The sequence below is a fragment of the Monodelphis domestica genome, chromosome 8 (assembly GCF_027887165.1).
Source record: "Monodelphis domestica isolate mMonDom1 chromosome 8, mMonDom1.pri, whole genome shotgun sequence".
Taxonomy (NCBI): domain Eukaryota; kingdom Metazoa; phylum Chordata; class Mammalia; order Didelphimorphia; family Didelphidae; genus Monodelphis; species Monodelphis domestica.
The window spans coordinates 57,044,571-57,064,855 of NC_077234.1; the positions used below are offsets into that span (position 1 = coordinate 57,044,571).

At 35.2% G+C, this 20,285-nt stretch overlaps 1 protein-coding gene across 7 annotated transcripts in view; it reads left to right on the forward strand.

Moving 5' to 3' along the window:
- The window catches only part of XRN1 (5'-3' exoribonuclease 1), a 94,570-nt gene that overhangs the window by 68,733 nt on the left and 5,552 nt on the right, over nucleotides 1-20,285 (forward strand). For 3 of the 7 annotated variants that reach the window (XM_007502100.3, XM_007502101.3, XM_056808654.1), the window contains 12 exons: nucleotides 2,000-2,216; nucleotides 7,157-7,252; nucleotides 10,258-10,375; nucleotides 11,812-11,873; nucleotides 12,777-12,887; nucleotides 13,032-13,157; nucleotides 14,489-14,648; nucleotides 15,645-15,826; nucleotides 18,122-18,235; nucleotides 18,328-18,430; nucleotides 19,677-19,715; nucleotides 20,085-20,248. In XM_007502100.3, coding sequence (XP_007502162.2) covers nucleotides 2,000-2,216; nucleotides 7,157-7,252; nucleotides 10,258-10,375; nucleotides 11,812-11,873; nucleotides 12,777-12,887; nucleotides 13,032-13,157; nucleotides 14,489-14,648; nucleotides 15,645-15,826; nucleotides 18,122-18,235; nucleotides 18,328-18,430; nucleotides 19,677-19,715; nucleotides 20,085-20,248 — 1,492 coding nt within the window. The remainder of the gene's footprint in view (nucleotides 1-1,999; nucleotides 2,217-7,156; nucleotides 7,253-10,257; nucleotides 10,376-11,811; nucleotides 11,874-12,776; nucleotides 12,888-13,031; nucleotides 13,158-14,488; nucleotides 14,649-15,644; nucleotides 15,827-18,121; nucleotides 18,236-18,327; nucleotides 18,431-19,676; nucleotides 19,716-20,084; nucleotides 20,249-20,285) is intronic. The other 4 variants (XM_007502102.3, XM_056808652.1, XM_056808651.1 and 1 more) reach the window with 3 other exon arrangements.

Sequence of the window (20,285 nt, forward strand, 5' to 3'; positions counted from 1 at the left end):
TAAAGAAGCAGCCAGTCCTATAATAGAGGTTTACAGCTACCAAATACAGCATCTTTAATTTTCAGATTTTAGTTCAGCTTTTGGAATCTAGTGCTATCCTTATTAAGAGTTTTATTTCCTCTCTGTTTTTCCTTTACTCTATAGCCAGCACTTTCCTGTTTCATATCCACCATTGGCCATCCCCCAGTTTTCTGGACCATAAGATTTTTAGCCATTGATGAATGTCTTGTGGAAGTCTAGATATGCAACTCTTAGAAGAATTTTTATTTCCTAAGTAGGGATGCATCTACTCTGGAAGCTTTCCTGGAACCTTTTTCCTATTATGTACTCTCAGAATCAAGACAGTGTAAACATTTTTACTAGTGCCATTTCCTCTCTTGCCAAAACATATTACTTACCTTTTATTTATTTTTTAATTCTTTTATTTATATTTATACATATTACTTAGAAATGTATATGTTGTCTCCTAATAGAGTATAGACTCCTTAAGTTTCATTTTTTGTATTTATATCCCTAGCACCTAACAGTTCCTGGTGCACATTGTAGATATTTAATAAAATATTCGTTGATTAATTAATAGGTACATGGTAGAAGCAGCTTCGGCCCATCCTTATCAGCTGAAAACCATTTGCTTTTCAGTCTGTAAAAATCATCAACAAAGACAATGAGGTTTTGATGGTCTAATCTCAATCTGGCCCACTTAACATTGCTGCTAGAACAAATTATTCTAGCAACAAGCTATCAATTAGTTGAACAACCTGCTGTCTAAAAATTTCTTTTTAGTTGTTGTACATATTTTTTCAGAGAGTCCCAGGTTAGAGCTTCTTACCTAGGTTTTCTTTTGTAGGTTTTTTCTACTGCCACCCAAATGAGTTGTCCCAAACATTACCTTAATCTCTCCATCAGAGTTCTGTTCAGTAACTTCTCCCTGAAAATTCATCCTCTGGGCTGCTAAAGTAGGCAAGATCTACTCTTTATCTTTAGGGAGTGCCAGCTGAACAGTAGCTCCCTATTTTGTGCCTATATAAAAAAAAAAATCACTTTGTCCCCTGATCTCTTACATGAGAGATCAAGTCCTACTTGTACCGTCACTACCAGAATTTATATGGATTTTAAGAAGGATGTTAAATTTTTATTTTAGGAAATAAGCAAGGATACTTTTACACTTCATTGCCTATACCCTCGTCCATTTACTTGCACCAGATAACTGGTTCACATAAGCGTTTTAATCTTCATTTAAAAAGTTACTGTAGGGTGTGGAGGTAGCTTAGTGGATCAGGGGATTGAGAAGAACTATGCCTAAAGACCAGACCTAAAGTCCTGGGTTCAAATCTGTCCTCAGTCAGCTGTGTGACCCAGGACAGGTTATTTTAATCCTGTTCCCTAGCCCTTACCACTCTTCTGCCTGTATTGATTCTAAGATGGAAAGTAAGGGTTTTTCCTTTGGGTGCTTTTTGGTCGTTAAAGAAAAAGAAGTCAGTTATGAAAATGAAGAAATGTGATAGAACATCACATTCTGTGTGCCCTTGGAAGTCAGCAGCTTCAGATAGTCCAGATCCCGCTAAACTACTGTCAAGGCCCTTTGAAAAATTGTAGGGAACAGAAGATTGGTAAACTTCTTGGTTTTCATAGAAGAGGAAAGAGCAAAATTTTGACCTTGATTCCTGGAAAAACTCATGAACATAATTAATATACAAATATACATGAAGGGATAATTAGTGGAAATCTTTGAAAAAGACAATGATCAAAGAAAGCCAGTGTGGTTTTCATGAAGAATAACTCATGCATGCCAAACTGAACTCATTTCCAGTTTCTATAGGATTATTAGCTTAGTAAGTAAGCCTGTGTAATGCTATGGAGTTCACCTAGATTTTAGCAAAGTATTTGACAAAGTCTCTCATAGTCTTGGTAAAGAAATGTGGGCTAGCCAGAATTAGATTGCCCAAAATTATTTTTTAAATTATATGTTGATTCTGGTTCTTTTTTTTTTAATGTTTAGGTGCTCCCCTGCAAGAGGTTACCGACTGCCAACAAGTGCCTTAATTAACCTTTCTCATGGTAATCGCTCAGAGACTGGAAATCAGAAATTGACAGCCATAGTGAAACCACAACCTGCTGTGAATCCAAGCCCTTTAAGTTCCTCTGTTCCATCTGTTGCAGTTTCTCAGAAAGTCCATTCAGGCCTCAACCATTCTCGATCACTTTTGACTCCTCAAGTAAGATATATACCCATCTTCACTTATGCTCCTTTAATGTTTTGTTTTTTAATCAGCCCAAATTTTTCTGACTATAATTCCAACTTTACTTCTTTACCCCAGTTATTTTATTTATTGAAAAGCTTGATTCAATTCTTCTCAAAGTAAAAATATCACTTAAGGAGTGTTTTTACTTAAGCTAATGGAAGACTAATGAATAACAGCAACATTTGGTGGCATTCTCATTTTGATTCACAGAACTCCATTGTTACAGGATAAAATGACAATCTAGAAACCTGTATCTAGAAACAAAGACTTGTATAAATAAATGTTATCTTTGGGGATGGGAGGGTTAGATTACTATGTTTATTATTATAAAAATTAGAAAGCCAGCTCTCAAACTACACACAGTGACACACATTCAAAAGTGTCATGAATTCTCATTTTTTTTACACATACTGCTTGCATACCCTAGATCCTCTTACAAACTGCTGAAGATGACTACCAAAAGAGACTGGAACTGCATCTCATTCAGTGATAGCAGTTTTCCTATTCTCATCCTGAAATTCATGGATGTTTTAAATTTTGTAGTTCTGTAGATCTAATTGGGTTTTTCTAAGTGAGACTATTAGCTTTTTTACTCCCTTCCATAGCAACAGACCACATCATTAAAACCATATGTAATTTTCAAATGAATGCCATTGATCAGAAAGGAGAAACACAAAGTCAAAAAGTGTGTGTGTACCAGCACAAATGATTTATCATTACTGGAAAAACCTCTCAAGACTTAATTCCTTACTGGTATTATGTCAGTAGAATCATTTTAAATTCTGATCGTGTCTGGCCTAATGATAAAATGGAAAGATCACTGGATTAAAAATACATAATCCTAGATTCTAGTCCTCTACTTTGTAGCTATATGGCCTTGGGCAAGTCACCATCTCTGAGCTTAAGTTGCCTCACTTCTAAAATGGGAATAATGAATGAATGAATGAATGAATTATTTTAAGAGCACTTAATAATCTCTTATAATGTGCCTACCACTGGGGTCAAAAGAGCCCTGCTTTCAAGCTCACACTAATTAGGGCAGGGCAAGGAGGCAGAGCAGATGGCATCCTGGAGTATCTTGGGGAGGCAATGGGAAAGCCTGTTGAAGGAATGTGAGCAGTCAGGCAGCCTAGGAAGGCAGGATTGGAAGTAAGGTATACCCCAGTAAGAAATGGCACAAGCCATCCCAAGCCCCCACTTTATAAAGAGTGTTATGTAGAGCCACTGAGAAATATTTTGAACATTGTCAGGTACTACAAAAATACAGTATGTGTTAGTAGTCATTATTAATTTTGATGAGCTATAAGAAAAACCCATTTATAAAAAATGCTAAATTAAGCATATATGAAACATTGTCTTAGGCAACTAGAATATAAACTTAAAAATTAAGCCTTAGTTACCCTCAAGAAGCTTATGTTCTCTCAGGGGATACAGTGTTTATTTGTTGTGCAAGTATTGAAGAGGGTATTAAATACAAGTCAATAAAAATAAGAATAAAAACAAGGAAGACAGTTTTACTGGATTGTACATGGAAGAGAGTCAATTTTTTAAAAGACTAGAAAGACAAGAAGGAGTCAAGCTCTGATAGGCCTTAACAAACAGGAATTAAATTTGATCCTGCAGGTAACAGGGGAAGGAGGGGATGATCAAAATGTAGTTTCCTGTGCTTTAGGAAGATAGTCTTGAATGGGAAGAGAAAGACTAAGCAGAAATCTATGCAGGTTGCTATAAGATGGTTTTAGAGACAGGCCCAGAGATGAGGTCCTGGGTTCAAATTTGGCCTGATACTTTCTAACTATATGATCGTGGGCAAGTCACTTAATCTCCATTGCCTAGCCCTTAGTCTTCTGCCGTGAAACCAATACACAGTACTGATTCTAAGACAGAGGTAAGAATTTTTTTTTTTAATGACACTTACCTTCTGCCTTAGAATCAATACTATTGATTCTAAGGCAGAAGAGTGGTAAGGGCTAGGCAATGGGGGTCAAGTGACTTGCCCAGGGTCACAGAGCTAGGAAATGTCTCTAGTCCACATTTGAACCCAGGACCTCTTGTCTCTGGGCCTGGCTCTCAATCCACTGAGCCACCCAGTTGCCCCTAGAAGATAAGAATTTTAAAAAAGAAGTCTATTGCACTACTCTAGGCATGAGGTGAAGAAGGCTTGCATTAGGGTGATGGAGGATAGAAGAGAGCATTTACAAAACATGTGGCAAAGATAAAAATCTAACAGACTTGATAGAAAATCAAATATAGGGTTTGAGAGAGAGTGAGTAATCAGGATTGGCACTTAGTTTGTGAACATGGGGAAACAGGAAGGCAGTGGATAGTAATAGAGAAGTTTGGAAGTGAAGAAAGGGGTCATGGGGAAAGATAATGAGTTCAGTTTGGAATATATTGAATTTAAGATGTTTACAGGACATCCAGTTTTATCTAATAGGCAGTTGGAACTGGACTGCAAGACCAGAGATCAGGAGAATGCTTAGAGCTAGTTAAATAGATCTAAGAATCATCTTCATGGAAGTGATCATTGAAACACCTGAGAGTCTCAAGGAACACTGAAAGTTAAGTGAATGAAGATCCAGGAAGTATTATAAAAAAGTAATCAGACAGGAGGAAAAACTAGGAGAAAAGTGTGTCATGAAACCTAGAGAGAGGAGATTAGTCAGGAGAAGAGGATGATTAATAGTGTCACAGGCTAAAGAGAGGAAAAGAAGAATGAGGACTGAAAAAAAGGCATTAAATTTGGCAATAAAGAGAGCTTTGAGAACTTAGGAAAAAGCAGTTTCAGTGAAATGGTGAGATAGGCAATAGAAAGTTATAGAGAGTGAGAGAAAAGTAAATGGATAGAGGCAAACTATAAGTGAACTTCTCAAGGAGTTTAGCCATCAAAAGGAAGAGAGGTAGAGGATGATGCCTAAAAGGGATGGATCAGATGCGGGTTGTTTGAGAGTAGAGGAGATTGTGACTGTTTTTAGAATCAGTAGAGAAGCAACCAGAACACACATTGAGAGATTGAAGAGAATGTTGTGAAAGAATGAAGATGATCAATCTGTTAGAAAAGGCAAAATTGGAATGGGCCTGCTTTTCATACATTTATTAAGCACCTACTATTTGCCAAGCACTGTCCTAAGCATTGGAGATACTTTCATGGGGGTTTGCCTTGTCAAGAAGAATCAGACCTCTATGTGTAAGACCAGGGTAAAGGAGTATATGATATATGCAGCTGAGTGATGTGAGATAAGGAGAGAAGAGGCAGTTCATTATCAGATGGCCTCAGTTCCAGAGTGAAATGTGAGGCAAATTTCTCGGCTGAGAAAGTGGTAAATTGGGGAGGATTAAAGAAGGATAAAGGCTTGGAAAAGCCTCACAGTGGTGAGTGGAAAAGTGAATCTATTACAAAATGTAAAAAGGATACAAGGAAAATTTTTTGGAGTCATACATTAGCAGCTATGGGGATCCAAAGGATTCATAGAAGAAGCAGCATTTGAGCTGAGCTTTGAAGGAAGTTTGGGATTCTAAGAGGGGAAGTGAGGGCTACCTACCCTTGGAGGAAAATCAGGGAGATGTGATATCATGTATATGGAACAGCAAGAAAGCTGGTTTGGCTGGACCATAGAGTAATAAGTAATAAGCCTAGAGAGATAAATTGGAGCCAAGTTGTAAAGGGCTTTTAAAATACTAAACAGAAGGATTTGTATTTGACCCTAGAAGAAAAAATAAGTCACTAGAATTTACTGTAAAGAGAAGAGCAGCATTATCAGATTGGTACTTCAGAATTACCATTTTGGCAACCAGGTAAAAGGATGGACTAGAGAGATAAGAAATTTGAGAGTAAGAAAACAAAGAGGGGTAGATGCATGAGATGTATTTTGGAGAGAGAAATGGAGAGATTTGACACCTGATGGGATACGTACAGTGAGGGAAAGTAGTTAGGCAAGAGTAGCACTGAGGCTATGAATATGAATGAATGGAAATAAGACAACTCAAAAGGAAATTCAAATGCTGGTTTTGAATTGTAAGTCAATCTTTTGTTCATGGCATTTTTATTTTATTTATTTATTTTTTTAATTGAATATACTGGGGATTAACTAAAGAACATTTAAACTATGAGCTGAGAAAATCAAATAATTAGCAGATAAAAAGTCCAAATAATCATTTAAAAACTTTTGTTATGGTACCTGGTCTTTAATTAAATCAGTCAGGTGGTTAAAAAGTATAAATATAGATTAAATTATAACCTATGTTTTGGAAAAATGAGTTAATATCTTAATGCATAGGTGGATTTAAAATAACTTTGAGGATCTTCAGTTAGATTTTTTTAATAGTGTAAAATCTTTAAAAGACCAATTATATAATAATAGGAGCTAGTGTTCATAAAGTGTCTTAAGTTTGCAAAACACTTTCTAGACATTATTTAATTTAATCCTCACAACATCCTTTCCAAGATACAAGGTTTTATTATCCCCATTTTACAGATAAAGAAACTGATTCTGAAAGAGATTAAGTCATTTTGACACCTATCACACAGTTATATTTCTGAAAAAGAATTTGAACACAAGTCTTCTGACTTGTGGTACTTTATACAAAAAGAGACAGACAGACAGACAACTATAGTTGGCTTTTGTAAGTATAGCTAATTCTAAGAAGTATAGAATAAGAAGAGCTTATTCTATAATTTTAGGCACCATTAAACATTATTTCAAAGGGGAAAACCGAAAGATAAACAGCTAATGAGAGTTACCTAGATAGCCAATTTACTAAGTAACAGTTCATTTGTTAATGAAGAAGAGATTCTAGAAAATTGAGTAAACAAATGGTGGCAATTTTTTAGAGTTTTCTTTTATTTCCTTATTTTATGCATATGTGCAGATTATTTTTTGTTTCCTTATATATGTTTGTTATGCTTTTGCCAGGTACCTACTAAAGATGATGATGAATTTTGTAGTATTTGGCAGTCATTACAGGGATCAGGAAAACCTCAACATCTTCAGCAGAATTCACAGGAGAAGGTTAGTAGGCTGTTAATGTTATATGAAAAAGAATTTTAAGGGAAAATCAAAGGAAAGTTTTTAAACAAAGCACTACTTTGATAAATGCAATATAGATTAAAAATCATAAATTATGTTTTCTTATAAAAAATGACTCCTTTGATCTTTAACATAGACTTATTTTAAGACATGTTTTTTAAAAACAGAAGAAAAACATAATTTGTTTAATCTAACTTCAACTTTAGCTATTTCAACATCACTTTCTTATAATCATGACTTTTTTACATTTAATATTAGTCCAGTGGCTGTCCTTAACATATAAAGATATATTTAAATATATTGCTTTTTACTCATTATTATATATCTGAAAAAAATATTTCCACAGACAAATCCATATATTTATTAAAAACTTTAGCTTTGCCTTAGTAAACTGTTAATGCTCTGGAGCTGGGAGAATAGGAAAACAGAGAGCTTCTTGATTTATTATACTGATATACAGTTTAGTATTTGACCAGGAAAAATAGGAGAGGAAATTAGAAAAATGAGTTTTACTGCTCCTTCAAAAGGTAAATGATCCTAACGCTTCCATACTTCTGTATGGTCAGTCCATCAACACTTGTGGAGTATTTTATAATGGGGATTCCTTTTGTTCTTGGGTTGAACTAGGAATTCCATTCCTACTCTCAAATTCCTTGATTCTGGGACAAGTTTAAGAGTAAAGCCCCTCAAGAAAAAAATAAAAGTCAAGAAATTAAGGAAGTGGTCAAACAAAGGAAGATTCTTAATACAGTGAAGAAACATAATGCGGTAAGACAGTCTTTGGGTAAAATTCCTGAAAAATAAAATAGTATGACAATAGCTACAGTTAGAATCCCAGAAAAATATAAGAAATGGCTATCTAGTACTCCTAAGAACTTCAAGACTTTGACGTGCCTTATGGAGAAAATATGCACATTAGTGAAAAATATCCATGCTAGAAAAGCTTTGTTCAGGGGTGAGTTCAATGAATCAGCTATAAGGTACATTCAGAAAAAGGGAAGAGGCCTCTCTAGAAGGTGTACAAGTAAATGTGACCAGAGACTCCCAGAATCTAACCCTGTATATCCCATAGAAGCAATGGTTCATTATTCACCAATTTAGTGTTCTTGGTCACTTTATGGAACCTAACCTCCAGGAATGATAGTGCAACTATATTGTTGCTTACATACCATATAAGCTCCTTGAGGAAAGGAATTACTTTCATTTTCATCATTTTATCCCAGTATCTAACATAATGACTGTACACAGTAGATACCTAATAAATGCTAGTTGAGTTATTGACTCATCAGTTAGCTCTGAATATTGATGATCACATTTCTGTGTATAACATCTTTGGGGTTTCTCTGGTGATCTGTGGAATCTATTACTCTTCATTTTCCTCTATTTCACTATCTCTGAGAAATTTTCTTCAATCATTTCTTGAAATATAGCATTCACTTTTAAGTTGTTTCTACTTTTTTTATTTTCAAGATATTTTTGTATGGCTGAGGCTTCACAGATTATATTCTAGGCTTTCTAATTCACTCAGTTTTTTCATTGGGCTTCCAATTACCTTTCATTTTTGTGGCCATTTCTTATATTTTTCTGGGATTCCAACTATAGCTACTGTCATACTATTCTATTTTTCAGGAATTTTACCCAAAGACTCTTACCACATTATGTTTCTTCATTGCATTAAGAATCTTCCTTTGTTTGACCACTTCCTTAATTTCTGGACTTTTATTTTTTAACTGAATTAGAAAAATGTCACTTGTTCTTGGGTTGAACTAAATGGCTCCCAAATTCCATTCCTACTCAAATCTGGGACAAGTTTAAGAGTTAAGCCCCTCAAGGAAAAATATAGTTATCAAAATAGACGTTACTTTGAAACTGAAGCAGTCATCCCAGGATAGGTAAGGGTGACCTAAGATAACCCTGTGATTTGGGGAGATATCCCTTGAAGGCTACACTGTGCCGGGGCTATGAACAGACACATTGATACACTGTTATTGTGTGGGAGCTGTGAATTGTCCCATTTGCTCCAATTCCAGAAAAAATGTGTAAGTAACAAAACTGTTCATACCTTTTCATTGAATTATCTCACTATTGGGCATATGTCCCAGTGGAAAATATAAAGATTTTATTCTATAGAAAGGTGCCTGTTTCAGATCTGTGGCTATGGAAAATTCTTAAGCCCACAATGAATTTATTAAGCACCTGCTGTGCTTCAGTCACTATACTGGGTACTGGGAATGCAGTGACACAAATGAAGTTGTCTGCTCTATGGCAGCTTCCATCATAGCCTGGGAAACTATGTGCATATAAATATATATGAAGTGTGTTTTTTAAATTACAAAGAAACCTTGGGAGGAAGGCACTAGATTCTTGGGTGAGGGAAGGGAGGAAGTATATTTTTGTACTTTCTATAAGAATCGAAAAAAAAAAAAGAATTTAGAGAAACATTGGCAGATTTGTGTGAGCTAACAAAAACAGTAAACCCAACTAAAGAACAACAATGACTACATACAGTAAAAATAAAGTTTTAATTATTCTGGACTAGTCTCGGTCCTAGAGAGCAAATGACAAAACAATTTCCTTCTCTCGAGAGAAATGTAGTTACTGTAATGTGAAATATATTCAGTCATTTGTCAGTTTCATTTAATTATTTTTCCTTGTTAGGAGATTTCATTTAGGATGAGGAGAAATTCAGAACATTTTAAGACTCATAAGTTATCTTATTAAAAAATAAATTGGGGGGGAAGCAGCTAGGAAGCTCAATAGATTGAGAGCCAGGCCCAGAGATGGGAGGTCCTGGGTTCAAATTTGGCCTCAGATACTTCCTAACTATGTAACCCTGGGCAAGCCTAGCCCTTACTTCACTTCTGCCTTGGAACCAATATGCAGTATATAAGATAGAGGGTAATGTTTTTAATAAATAAATATTAGTTGTGGTGTTAGTGTTACTATGGAATCTGGTTAACTAAATTATGGGAAATTTCAACTTTCAGGGTTTGGTTCTACCTCAAGAAATAAACAGAGGTACTACTACTATTCAGTATCATAAACCTGGCTTCAATGACAGCAGCATTAAGGGTCAGCAAAGAAAATGTGATCATTATAGGAAATGTAAGTCCAAGTAAGAATTCTAATTCATAAAAATGTAACTAACTTCTTGTAATAATGTTTTATTTAGAAACACTGGGTACAGTTCTTTTGAAAGCTCTCACTTGTGAATTATTTCAGAATGTTAGATTGTTACTGTTTTTATACCTTTTTTGTTGCTAAGATACCAATAATAACCCATATTTTACAGCACCTTTTCTTTTATGAAGAGCTTTTCTTCACAAACATCCCATGTTATAGAAATGTCTTTAAAATCTATTGCTTTAGAATATATTTTAAGTGTTAGTTTTGATATTACTAGAAAAATGAACAGATACTCATTTATTTTTATTCAAATAATAGCCAGCATTGATATAGTTCTTTAAGATTACAAAACACTTTACAAATTTTTCACTTTATCCTCACCACAGATGAGGAAACTAAGACAAGAGAAATTAAGCAACTTTCCCAGGGTCATAATAAGTATCAGAGGCCAAATTTGAACTGAGTTCTTCCTGACTCCAAGCCCAGCACTCTATTCTCTGCACCAATAACTATTACTTTTCATCTGTTTGTGTGTTTTCATGTAAAATGGGTCATTTTAAGTTTTCCAGAAGCAGCCGTCAGTACTGTGAGTGATAAATCATTCAATTCACAAAACACTTAAGTGAACACTCTATACAAGGTACTCATAACATTTAGGTGAAGACACATACCCTGGTATGATACATACTTTTAACAGTGGTTTTAAAAAACATACACATACCTTGACAACAAGAGAAGAGAAGGGCAAAAGAGTGCTTTTTTAAAAAGAATTTTACCTTTAATTGAAAAGGCATTCTTCGTGTTCATTTTTAACATAAAGAAAATAGTCTGGCTTTTTTCTATGGGATTCTAATTAGTGCTCTCCAGTGCTCTACCCCTTCTTGACCTTATAACCCTTGGCAAGTTCCCAAAGGCCCAGTTTCCTCCTGTGTAAGAGAATCCATATCATTCTTCCAAGCCTGTGTCCAATGAGACATCAGCAATTGGGCTAACATGTTTGAAAATGACCAAGTATCACACCAATGTGAGAAGGGATTCTTGTTCTTTCTTTTGCTGGTCATTATTCCTTTTTGTTTTTTTTTTTTTTGTTTTTTTCTCTTGGTTTCCCAAATTGTGTATTTCTTTACCCTCAGACTTTTTTGTTGACTCAGACTCTCCTCTGGGAATTCTGCTGGGTTGACTGTTCTGATCCTGTGATTGCATCTTGCACTGCACTCCTTCCTTCAGTCCTTCCTTCAGTGATTTCCCTGACACTTCTGCAATTTTTCTCCTCACCAAACCAAGTTTTATCTACAATTTACCTTGTTTTCTAGTTCAGCCACCTTCATCCACATCTCTATCCAGCTCTAATGTGATTAACAAGGATGAAGTTTATTTTTCTCTCATTTTAATGAAATCTCTATTTTTATTTCTAGTCAAAGAAGATTGTAAAATTTCTAAGAATGAATGTCAGTCACAAAAGATAGCAAACAAACAGGTAAATTAAACTTTGGTAAGCTTTTCTATGGAAATTTTTTATATACAACTTTATGCTTATAGGGCCATTTAAGTTCCATCACCAAAACCCTATAGAAGATTGATCAATTGTCAATCAATGAAAGTATTTATTATTAATCTCTTCACTATGTATCAAGAACTGTGCTATGGGCTAGGGATACAAATTAAAAATCCCTGCCCTCCAAGGAAGAACCTACAAAATAGATCTAGAATGGATTAAAATAATCTGAAAGAGGAAGGCATTGTCTAGTATTTGGGTCCCAAATCTGTTGGGAATAGCCAAAAGTGTAAGTAGTTAGAGGTGAGTGAAATATAGGTATGTCATGGACTTAGACCTTTTTATACTTGCTTTCCCTGTCTCCTTTGTTCAGTTAATAAATATTTATTTAGTAAATATGTACTCCGTATCGGGCAGTACTTGGCTTACAATTGCCGTAAATGAAATAATCCCTTGAAGACAATTTCCATTCTAAGAGAAGATACAATGAGGATATATATGTATATATATAAATATATGCAGAATAAAATAAAGAGAACAAGTAGGAGGGATTCTGAAAGGGAAAGCACTAGCAAAATGAGAGGATAAGAAAGACTTTGTATAGAAGGTGGGCTTTGAGGAAAGAAGAGAGAATTGGATGAGGCAGAGAGAAGGATGTAGTTCATGAATTCCAGGTGTGAGGATTAGCCAGTGCAGAGGCAAAGAGAGATGATCATGAATTATGTAGAAGGAAAGGCAAGAAGACCAGTTTGGCCAGATGGAAAAATGCTAGTAGGAAACATGTCTTGTAATCAAGCCTGCAGTCATTAAGTTAGATAATTCTTCATGGTTATAGCTATATTTTGTTTGAAAAAAGAGGTCAAGTTTATGTTTCCTCATCTACAGACTTTTGGAGGAACCCCCAAATGCCATGTTAAGCTTTTGAAGAGAAATGAAAGTCCTGTTGCCTCTGAAATCCAAAAGGTTGTAACTGATGATCCAAATACGATTGGAAAGGTAAGAGGCAGTTTATCTGATTTCTTTTCCCAAAATTATGCATGGTAAGAACATGACTAGATAAAAATAAATGACCATAATTGAGTATTAACTTGTATGTTACTGTATTTTTCATCTACATGTTTCAATCATATTTTCTCTTAGACTAACCCTGGAATTGAGAACTTCCTAGCATCTTTGAAAATCGCCAAAGAGAATGAAGTACAACCATCCTTCAGTGAGGAACCACCAACAAGTGAAGAACATTTGTCACCACAGTCATTTGCTATGGTTAGTCTTTTTTTTTTTAATGTTTCCATTATATTTCTGTAGTGTTTGGAAATCTGTTTCCAAGTGCTGCATTACTAGCTAGTGAGCAGTACAGTCACAGATGCCCTTCAGTAAAAGTTTCCTCACTGAGAATATACTAAATTAATGACGTCACAGTTGCAAATAACAAAAAAAAAACTTGTTGGCATGCAAATAAAGGTTTTATTTTCTTAAAGATGGGAATCCTTGTTAGAAATTACTCTCCATCTCACACTCCCATATGTTCTGTATTGTTAAGTATTACCTTCTGGATAAAGCAGAGCTGTGCTAGGGAACTGAAATAACCCTTTTATTCCTCCATGCCATTCCTGTCTTTTCATCTGTGGCTACCCTTTTCCAGGCAGGGATAGAATAAGAATGTAACTTCACAATAAATTCTTGGGGTTTTTTGTTTTGTTTTGTTCTCTTTTTTCTTTCAAGTCAAGTTTTATTAGTTTTTTTTTATTTATTTTAAATTAAAATGGTTACATGATTGATTTTCTCTCTCTCTCTCCCTTCTTCCCTCCCCTTCCCAAAATTGACAAGTAATTCCACTGAGTTATACATGTGTTATCACTTGATACCTATTTCAATATTATTCATTTTTGTAATAGAGTTATCTTTTCAAACCAAAACCCCAAATCCTGCACCCATACAAACAAGTGATAAATCATATGTTTTTCTCCCACAGTTCTTTACATATGGATAGTGTTCTTTTTCCTGAGTCCCTCAGGATTGTCCTGGATCATTGTATTGCTACTAGTAGCAAAGTCAGTTACATTTGATCATTCCACAGTGTTTCAGTTTCTGTGTATTGTGTTTTCTTGGTTATGCTCATTTCATTCCACATCAGTTCATAGAGGTCTTTCCAGTTCATATAGAAAACAAGCAGTTCAGCATTCCTTACAGTACAATAGTATTCCATCACCATCATATACCACAATTTTTTCAGCCATTCCCCAATCAAGGGACACTCCCATATTTTCCAATTTTTTGCCACCACAAAGAGCACAGCTGTAAATATTTTTGTACAACCCTTTCTTATTATCTTTTTTGGGTACAAACCTAGTAGTGATATTGCTTGTTCAAAGGTGTTTTAAAGCCCTTTGAACATAATTCTAAAATTGCCTTTCAGAATGATTAGATCAAGTCACAACTCCACCAGCAATGCAATAGTGTCCCAATTTTGTCACATCCCCTCCAAAATTTATTATTTTCATAAATTGTTTTTTTTTCATTAAAAGAAAAAGACTATAATTCTCAAAAAAGAAATGAAAGGTGATAGTACTAACTTTTGTTGCGTTTTCTTAAAGAAGGGAACACAGATGCTTAAAGAAATTCTGAAAATTGATGCCACAGACCCTGCAGACCACAAAAATGAAGTAAAACAATTAGTTAATGAAGTTAATACGTCTTCTAGTAGAAAAGAGGTATTTGGAGCTTCTTCACAGCCTAAGCAAACCAAGAAGTTAGGTATGTATAATATGTAAAAGTTCAGTTCCTTTTTCTACTGTGTGATTATCCTAAGAACAAATTATAGAATTTATAATATATTGATCACTTAATATGCTTATAGTATAGAAAAAAGGAAAAGATGAACATAAGGGAAAACTCAGGAAGAGATTATTGTTGTTATTATTCATTTGTGTCCTTTTCATGACCCCATGGGTCATGGCTATCCTTGGGGTTTTCTTGGCAATGATGAAGTGGTTTGCCATTTCCTTCTCCAGTGGATCCTTTCATCAGGCAGTCAGAGGTTCAGTTAACTTTACTACAGTCACACAGACAGGAAATGGCTATAGGTTTAAACTCAGGTCTTCCTGACTCCAGACCCAGCATCTATCTGCTGACCCACCTAGCTACCTCCTGTACATAGAGAGTTTAAGTGAATTACCCAAGCTAGAAAGTGTCTGAGGCTGTATTTGAACTCATGCCTTCCTGATTCCAAGTCCAGTGGTCTTAACCACTGTGCAACAGCTGCTTCTGAGGGATTAGTCATTAGCAAAACAAATCCAACACTTTCTGGAGGTGTAACCCTGCATTAGCCAGTTAATGTTTATATTCCTAAGCAATTCTCTAAGGCTCATTTAAGTCACATGGGTTGCCATACTTGGTAGAAAGACTAACTACAGCAAAAAGCCCGCACTGCCAAAAATTACACATCTTTACATAGTCATAATTCATTTCCAAGGCACACAATTGGAGGGGATGCTAAATCAGTCAGTAAACATTAATTGGGCTTAAAAATGTTCCAGGCACAGTGTTAAGGACTGGATGTAGGTATATGTTTTATTTATAAAGTAAGGTTTTGTTTTGGGTTCGGTTTGGTGTTTTTTGTTTTGTTTTTGTCTTGTAACCATTAACTAATCCCTTTGATGTTTAAAATAAAACTTAGTTGAGTTATTATAACTGTCACAATATTTTGTTTTCATTCTTATTAAATATAAATACATTTATTTCTCTTGGTAGCTACTTATATAAACAAGCCTCATAATCCAGGGGACTGTCATAATGCTCAAGCTATAGACAATTTAGGTCGGCCTGTCCTCAGTCAACAGCCTCCTTTATCCACACCAGTATCAGAACTTTCTCGGCTTTGCTCTCTTGTTGGAATGCCACAACCAGATTTCATCTTTCTCAGAACGCCACAGGTAAGTATTGCATTATAATTAACACTGTTTCATGTAGAGAACAATGTGGGACTCCATTTATGAGCAATAGCAAGGTAAAGCAAACATGTACATTGTAATCAGACCTTTGCTAGCTTTTCCAGAAACCTTATTCTTCAGATCTTCGGCCTAATTTAAGAGGAATATACAGTACATAAACTAGAAAGAAGATTGTGTTCCCAATTCATGAAGACATTTTGTGTCCTGCAATGAAAAGATAAAAGTTGAAGTGATCATTTTGTACAGTGGACCTACATCAAGAAGACTCAACTTTTTTCCCCCAGCATGAATAAGTTTCTCAAGCATCAAGTACTTTGAGCTCTCTATAAGTAGAGTAGAGGATAGATATTATACCCCAAGACATTTTATTTTCTTAATTTCTTATTTTCCCTCTGGATGAGAGCCCAGAAATAGCCCTTTAGTAAACTGCATCTGTAGGCACCATTTCTAACCCCTTAGTACGTCTCCCAAACTTGACTGTAGTTTAGACATCCTAAATGGAAATTTATATAAAGTGCTTCATTCACCACTTTAGTTATATCTTGCCTAAAATCTAAAAGGGTAAAAACATGTTTATTCTTGAGCAACAGGCTCTTATTAGTAAATCTTTCCTCTGCTTACCCTAGGTGAAGCACCCAAGGGAGGAAAGGTCAAAGACTTACAAGCAGATTGCATATATCTTCTAAAAGGGGTACACTTTCTGTTAGGTATGCCTGCTTTCTCACAGCAGCCACGTGTGTACATTCTGGATTCTTGTTTGTTTCCATTTTTTTGACCTTGTAGATATTATTTTCTCTCACTATTCCTGCCTGGCTTTTCTCATTTCTTTTTCACAGCATTACAGACTATTCTTTTGCTTAAATGGTATGTTAAAATACTTTGTTTCTTTTCTACATCCATAGTTTTAGTTTTTGCACAAAGGGTAATTACAAAGAAATTATGTTTCTTATTCAAGGCCTAGAACATATTGTGAAGAGGATAAGAAACCTCAGTGTGTCCTAACAGATTCTGCAGACAGATTAATAACCTTGCCAGCCTGCTCTCATTTTAGTCCTTATTTAGTCCTTTGTTTAATTTTGTTCCCAGATCTCTAGCTCAAACAGTACAGATTTAGGATCTTATAGTTCAGTTACTTCAATTTTTAAAACTTGTACAAAATGTTAAAAATCTAAGTGCCCAAAGTTAAGTATGAAAACAAGGACAGCTGCATTTTCTAAGGTGTATAGTTTGTTCACATGTTTCTGCTACTTAAGTGATGGCATAAAACATACCTATTCCTGAAAAAGCATTTCTACTGTTTTGTCCCCTAACAAACTGCTGCTACATTGCTTCTGAACTGCATTTGTATAGGAGCACTAAAACATCAATGGTAAAGAAGACTACAAATGTATTTTGCTATTCAAAAAAGGATGATTGACCTTTATTCTTTATGTTTGCTTTATTCCACCTATTTGGAGTGTTTCAACTTTTAAATTCCCAGAATACCACATCCCATATTCAAACAGAAGAGCATAAATATCTTAATAAACAAATTCCAGATTATATTCAGTGCTTTCTAGAATTGAGGATACCTAGTGAAAGCTGAGAGGATGTGGAGTAAATAAGAATTTAAAACTAGGTGGAGCTAATCAAGGAAAGCTCTCTGGATGAGAGAGAAGAGCTTAAAGAAGAGCTGAAAAGCCTAGATAACAGCAAGAGAAAATTAGATTGGAAAAATAAAAAAAAAATTTTGAGACCATTATCAGTTTTGGTTACAATACGTTCTGCTCAAGGGTTTTCCGACTGCTGTACATAAGTAGCTAGGCAGTTTTTGATAATTCTTTCCAACAGGCCAAAGGCTTTCCTATGCCATGGATAGGCAATATAGAGCAGAAGGATGTGTACTGAATGTAGTGACGAACTCAGAGTCAGAGGTCTTGAGCTCAAGACCTCTCTTTTTTAGTAACTCCCTCTGTGACCATGGGCAAGGCACTTACCATCTCAAATCCTCCCTATCCTCCTCTTTAAGATAAGAGAGTTGTACTAGATAACCTCAGAGATCCCTCAGATTCTTCATCTGTACTACAGCTGAGTATCTACCTCCTTGTTTGACATTGAAAATTTAAAGAAATGAGAGAATATTTTTTACTAGACTTCCAGTGTCTTTTATCTGGTGGTTTACAGAAACCATCACTTTTTCATATTAACTTTTACTTTCAATATATGTGCTCTGAACCTTTCTATTATTGTTAGTTGCTGGCACACAGTCTCATTGGGTATACATTTTATTTTTCTTAGACAATGACAGTTTGCCAGGTCAAATTATCTAATGGCTTACTCATACATGGACCACAATGCCCATCGGAAAATGAAGCCAAGGAGAAAGCCGCTTTTTTTGCTTTACAACATCTGGTAATAATAATCCTTGACTATTAATTTAAATTTTCATCATTTTGTTAACAATATGGTTGCATTTTCTTATAATCTTTTTTATACTTAAACAGAGCACTGTAGGAATGAATTTTCCTTTGCCTCCACCAATGTTTCCAAATTATCCACCTGCTGTACCTACAGGAACCATTCCTCCAGTATTTGCCCAACCTACTGGTAAGATGACATTTTTAAAAATATTAAATTAATTCTGGTTTTTTGAAGTGTTTACATGGTTCTAATTTGAGGGAGGCATATATATGTATGTGTGTACACACACATACATATATATGCTTGTCACACGAAATAGTTAAACATTTAAGATTTCATGAATGAACTATTTTCCCCTCTAGGATAGAAATTATCTATTTAGCCTGAAAATTTTAAGCATTTATTCTTTTTAAATATTGGAAGCTATGATATAGAATTTCCTTTTAATAATATTTTGATATCAAATTTCATAGGTCTTTTTCTAATGCATATTGAATCTAAAAATGTTACAGAATCTAATTTGACTATTTCTATGGTGTAAAAATGAGGGAAGTGTATGTTCAGCTGCTTTTATTTATTTTTTATTTTTTTAAACCCTTACCTTCCATCTTGGAATCAATACTGTGTATTGGTTCCAAGGCAGAAGAGTGGTAAGGGCTAGGCAATGGGGGTTAAGCGACTTGCCCAGGGTCACCCAGCTGGGAAGTGTCTGAGGCCAGATTTGAACCTAGGACCTCCCGTCTCTAGGCCTGACTCTCAATCCACTGAGCTAACCAACTGCCCCCTGCTTTTAAATCCTACAGCCAGTCAGGCATTCATGAGAACCCAAAATTCTTCCTAAAACTTTCCCTTTAAGATAGTTAGAAACTTTTTTTGAATCCTAAGTAGAGCTAGTTAACCTGCATGCTAGACCAAAATAAGATAGCATATATTTTGATTTTATGTCTGCCATCAGCGATGTTAATTGCAAGTTGGCATCAAGGTCTGGTTTTCTAGATTTGCAGCATGTTTACATTTTAAAAGTTCTACCCAATTCCATTGAGTTTCTGGAATGTATGCACATATGCAACATAAAAATTATGCTTATTACCAAGTTGTTTTTTAATAAAACACTAAGAAAGTTTTCCTCTATTGATCCTAAAATTTCCAGAGTTCTTGAATCTTGATCAAGCTGTATTATTAATAGCTTCTTTTTTCTCTTCAAAAATACTCTTTGGGTGAACTTGGTGCATACCTTCTGCAATAAGACTATGCTGCTGACTAGATTATCATTATTTTATTTTCTTAATGGTTTTCTAATTAACTGTTTATGAAAATGTATTCCAAATTTTAAGTTATCTAATTATTGATATTTAAAGAAGGTAAAATTAATTTACATGTTAACATGAAAGTGATCTGATTTCAAGACTTGAGCTTTCTTGGTTTTTTGTAGGCTGGGATCACTATGGAAGCAGCTTAGCCTATGGGGCAGGTGAGATCCTTAAGATTGCTCTCTTTTTGCCCAGGCTTTTTGCCCTAGGGACAATTTAAGGGCCCTTCTATTACTTTTGATAATAATGCAAATATTCCTAAAGATATGTCCGTATAAAAAGCATTCATAATAAGTTGACTGCTGTGGCCAATTTAAAGTCATTGGAGTGGCTGCAGGAGGAGAATGTTTTAGGGTAGAACAGCCATTTGCAGATTTAATGTAGGCCTTTTCACGAGGGAGAAAAAGAAAGCCAGAAAGAGCTTGGGGAGACCCTTAATTCTTGAGAATTTTGACCCTGAATCTCCATTTGCAAGAGTTTAACTTTTTCTGTGTGTGTGTATATGTGTGTGTGTGTGTGTGTGTTTACAGCTAATATAATGCCTCCATCTTCTCACATCTTTGGCTCAGTGCCATGGGGATCTCCAATGCCAATTCCAGGGAAACCTTATCACCACCATGCTCCATACCCCACCAACATGCCTCTCCCAGGACCAATGCCAGTTGCGCCTCACAATCAGTTCATACCTCTTCAGGTAAGGGCTAAAAATAGTGTTTTCTACGTAAAGTACA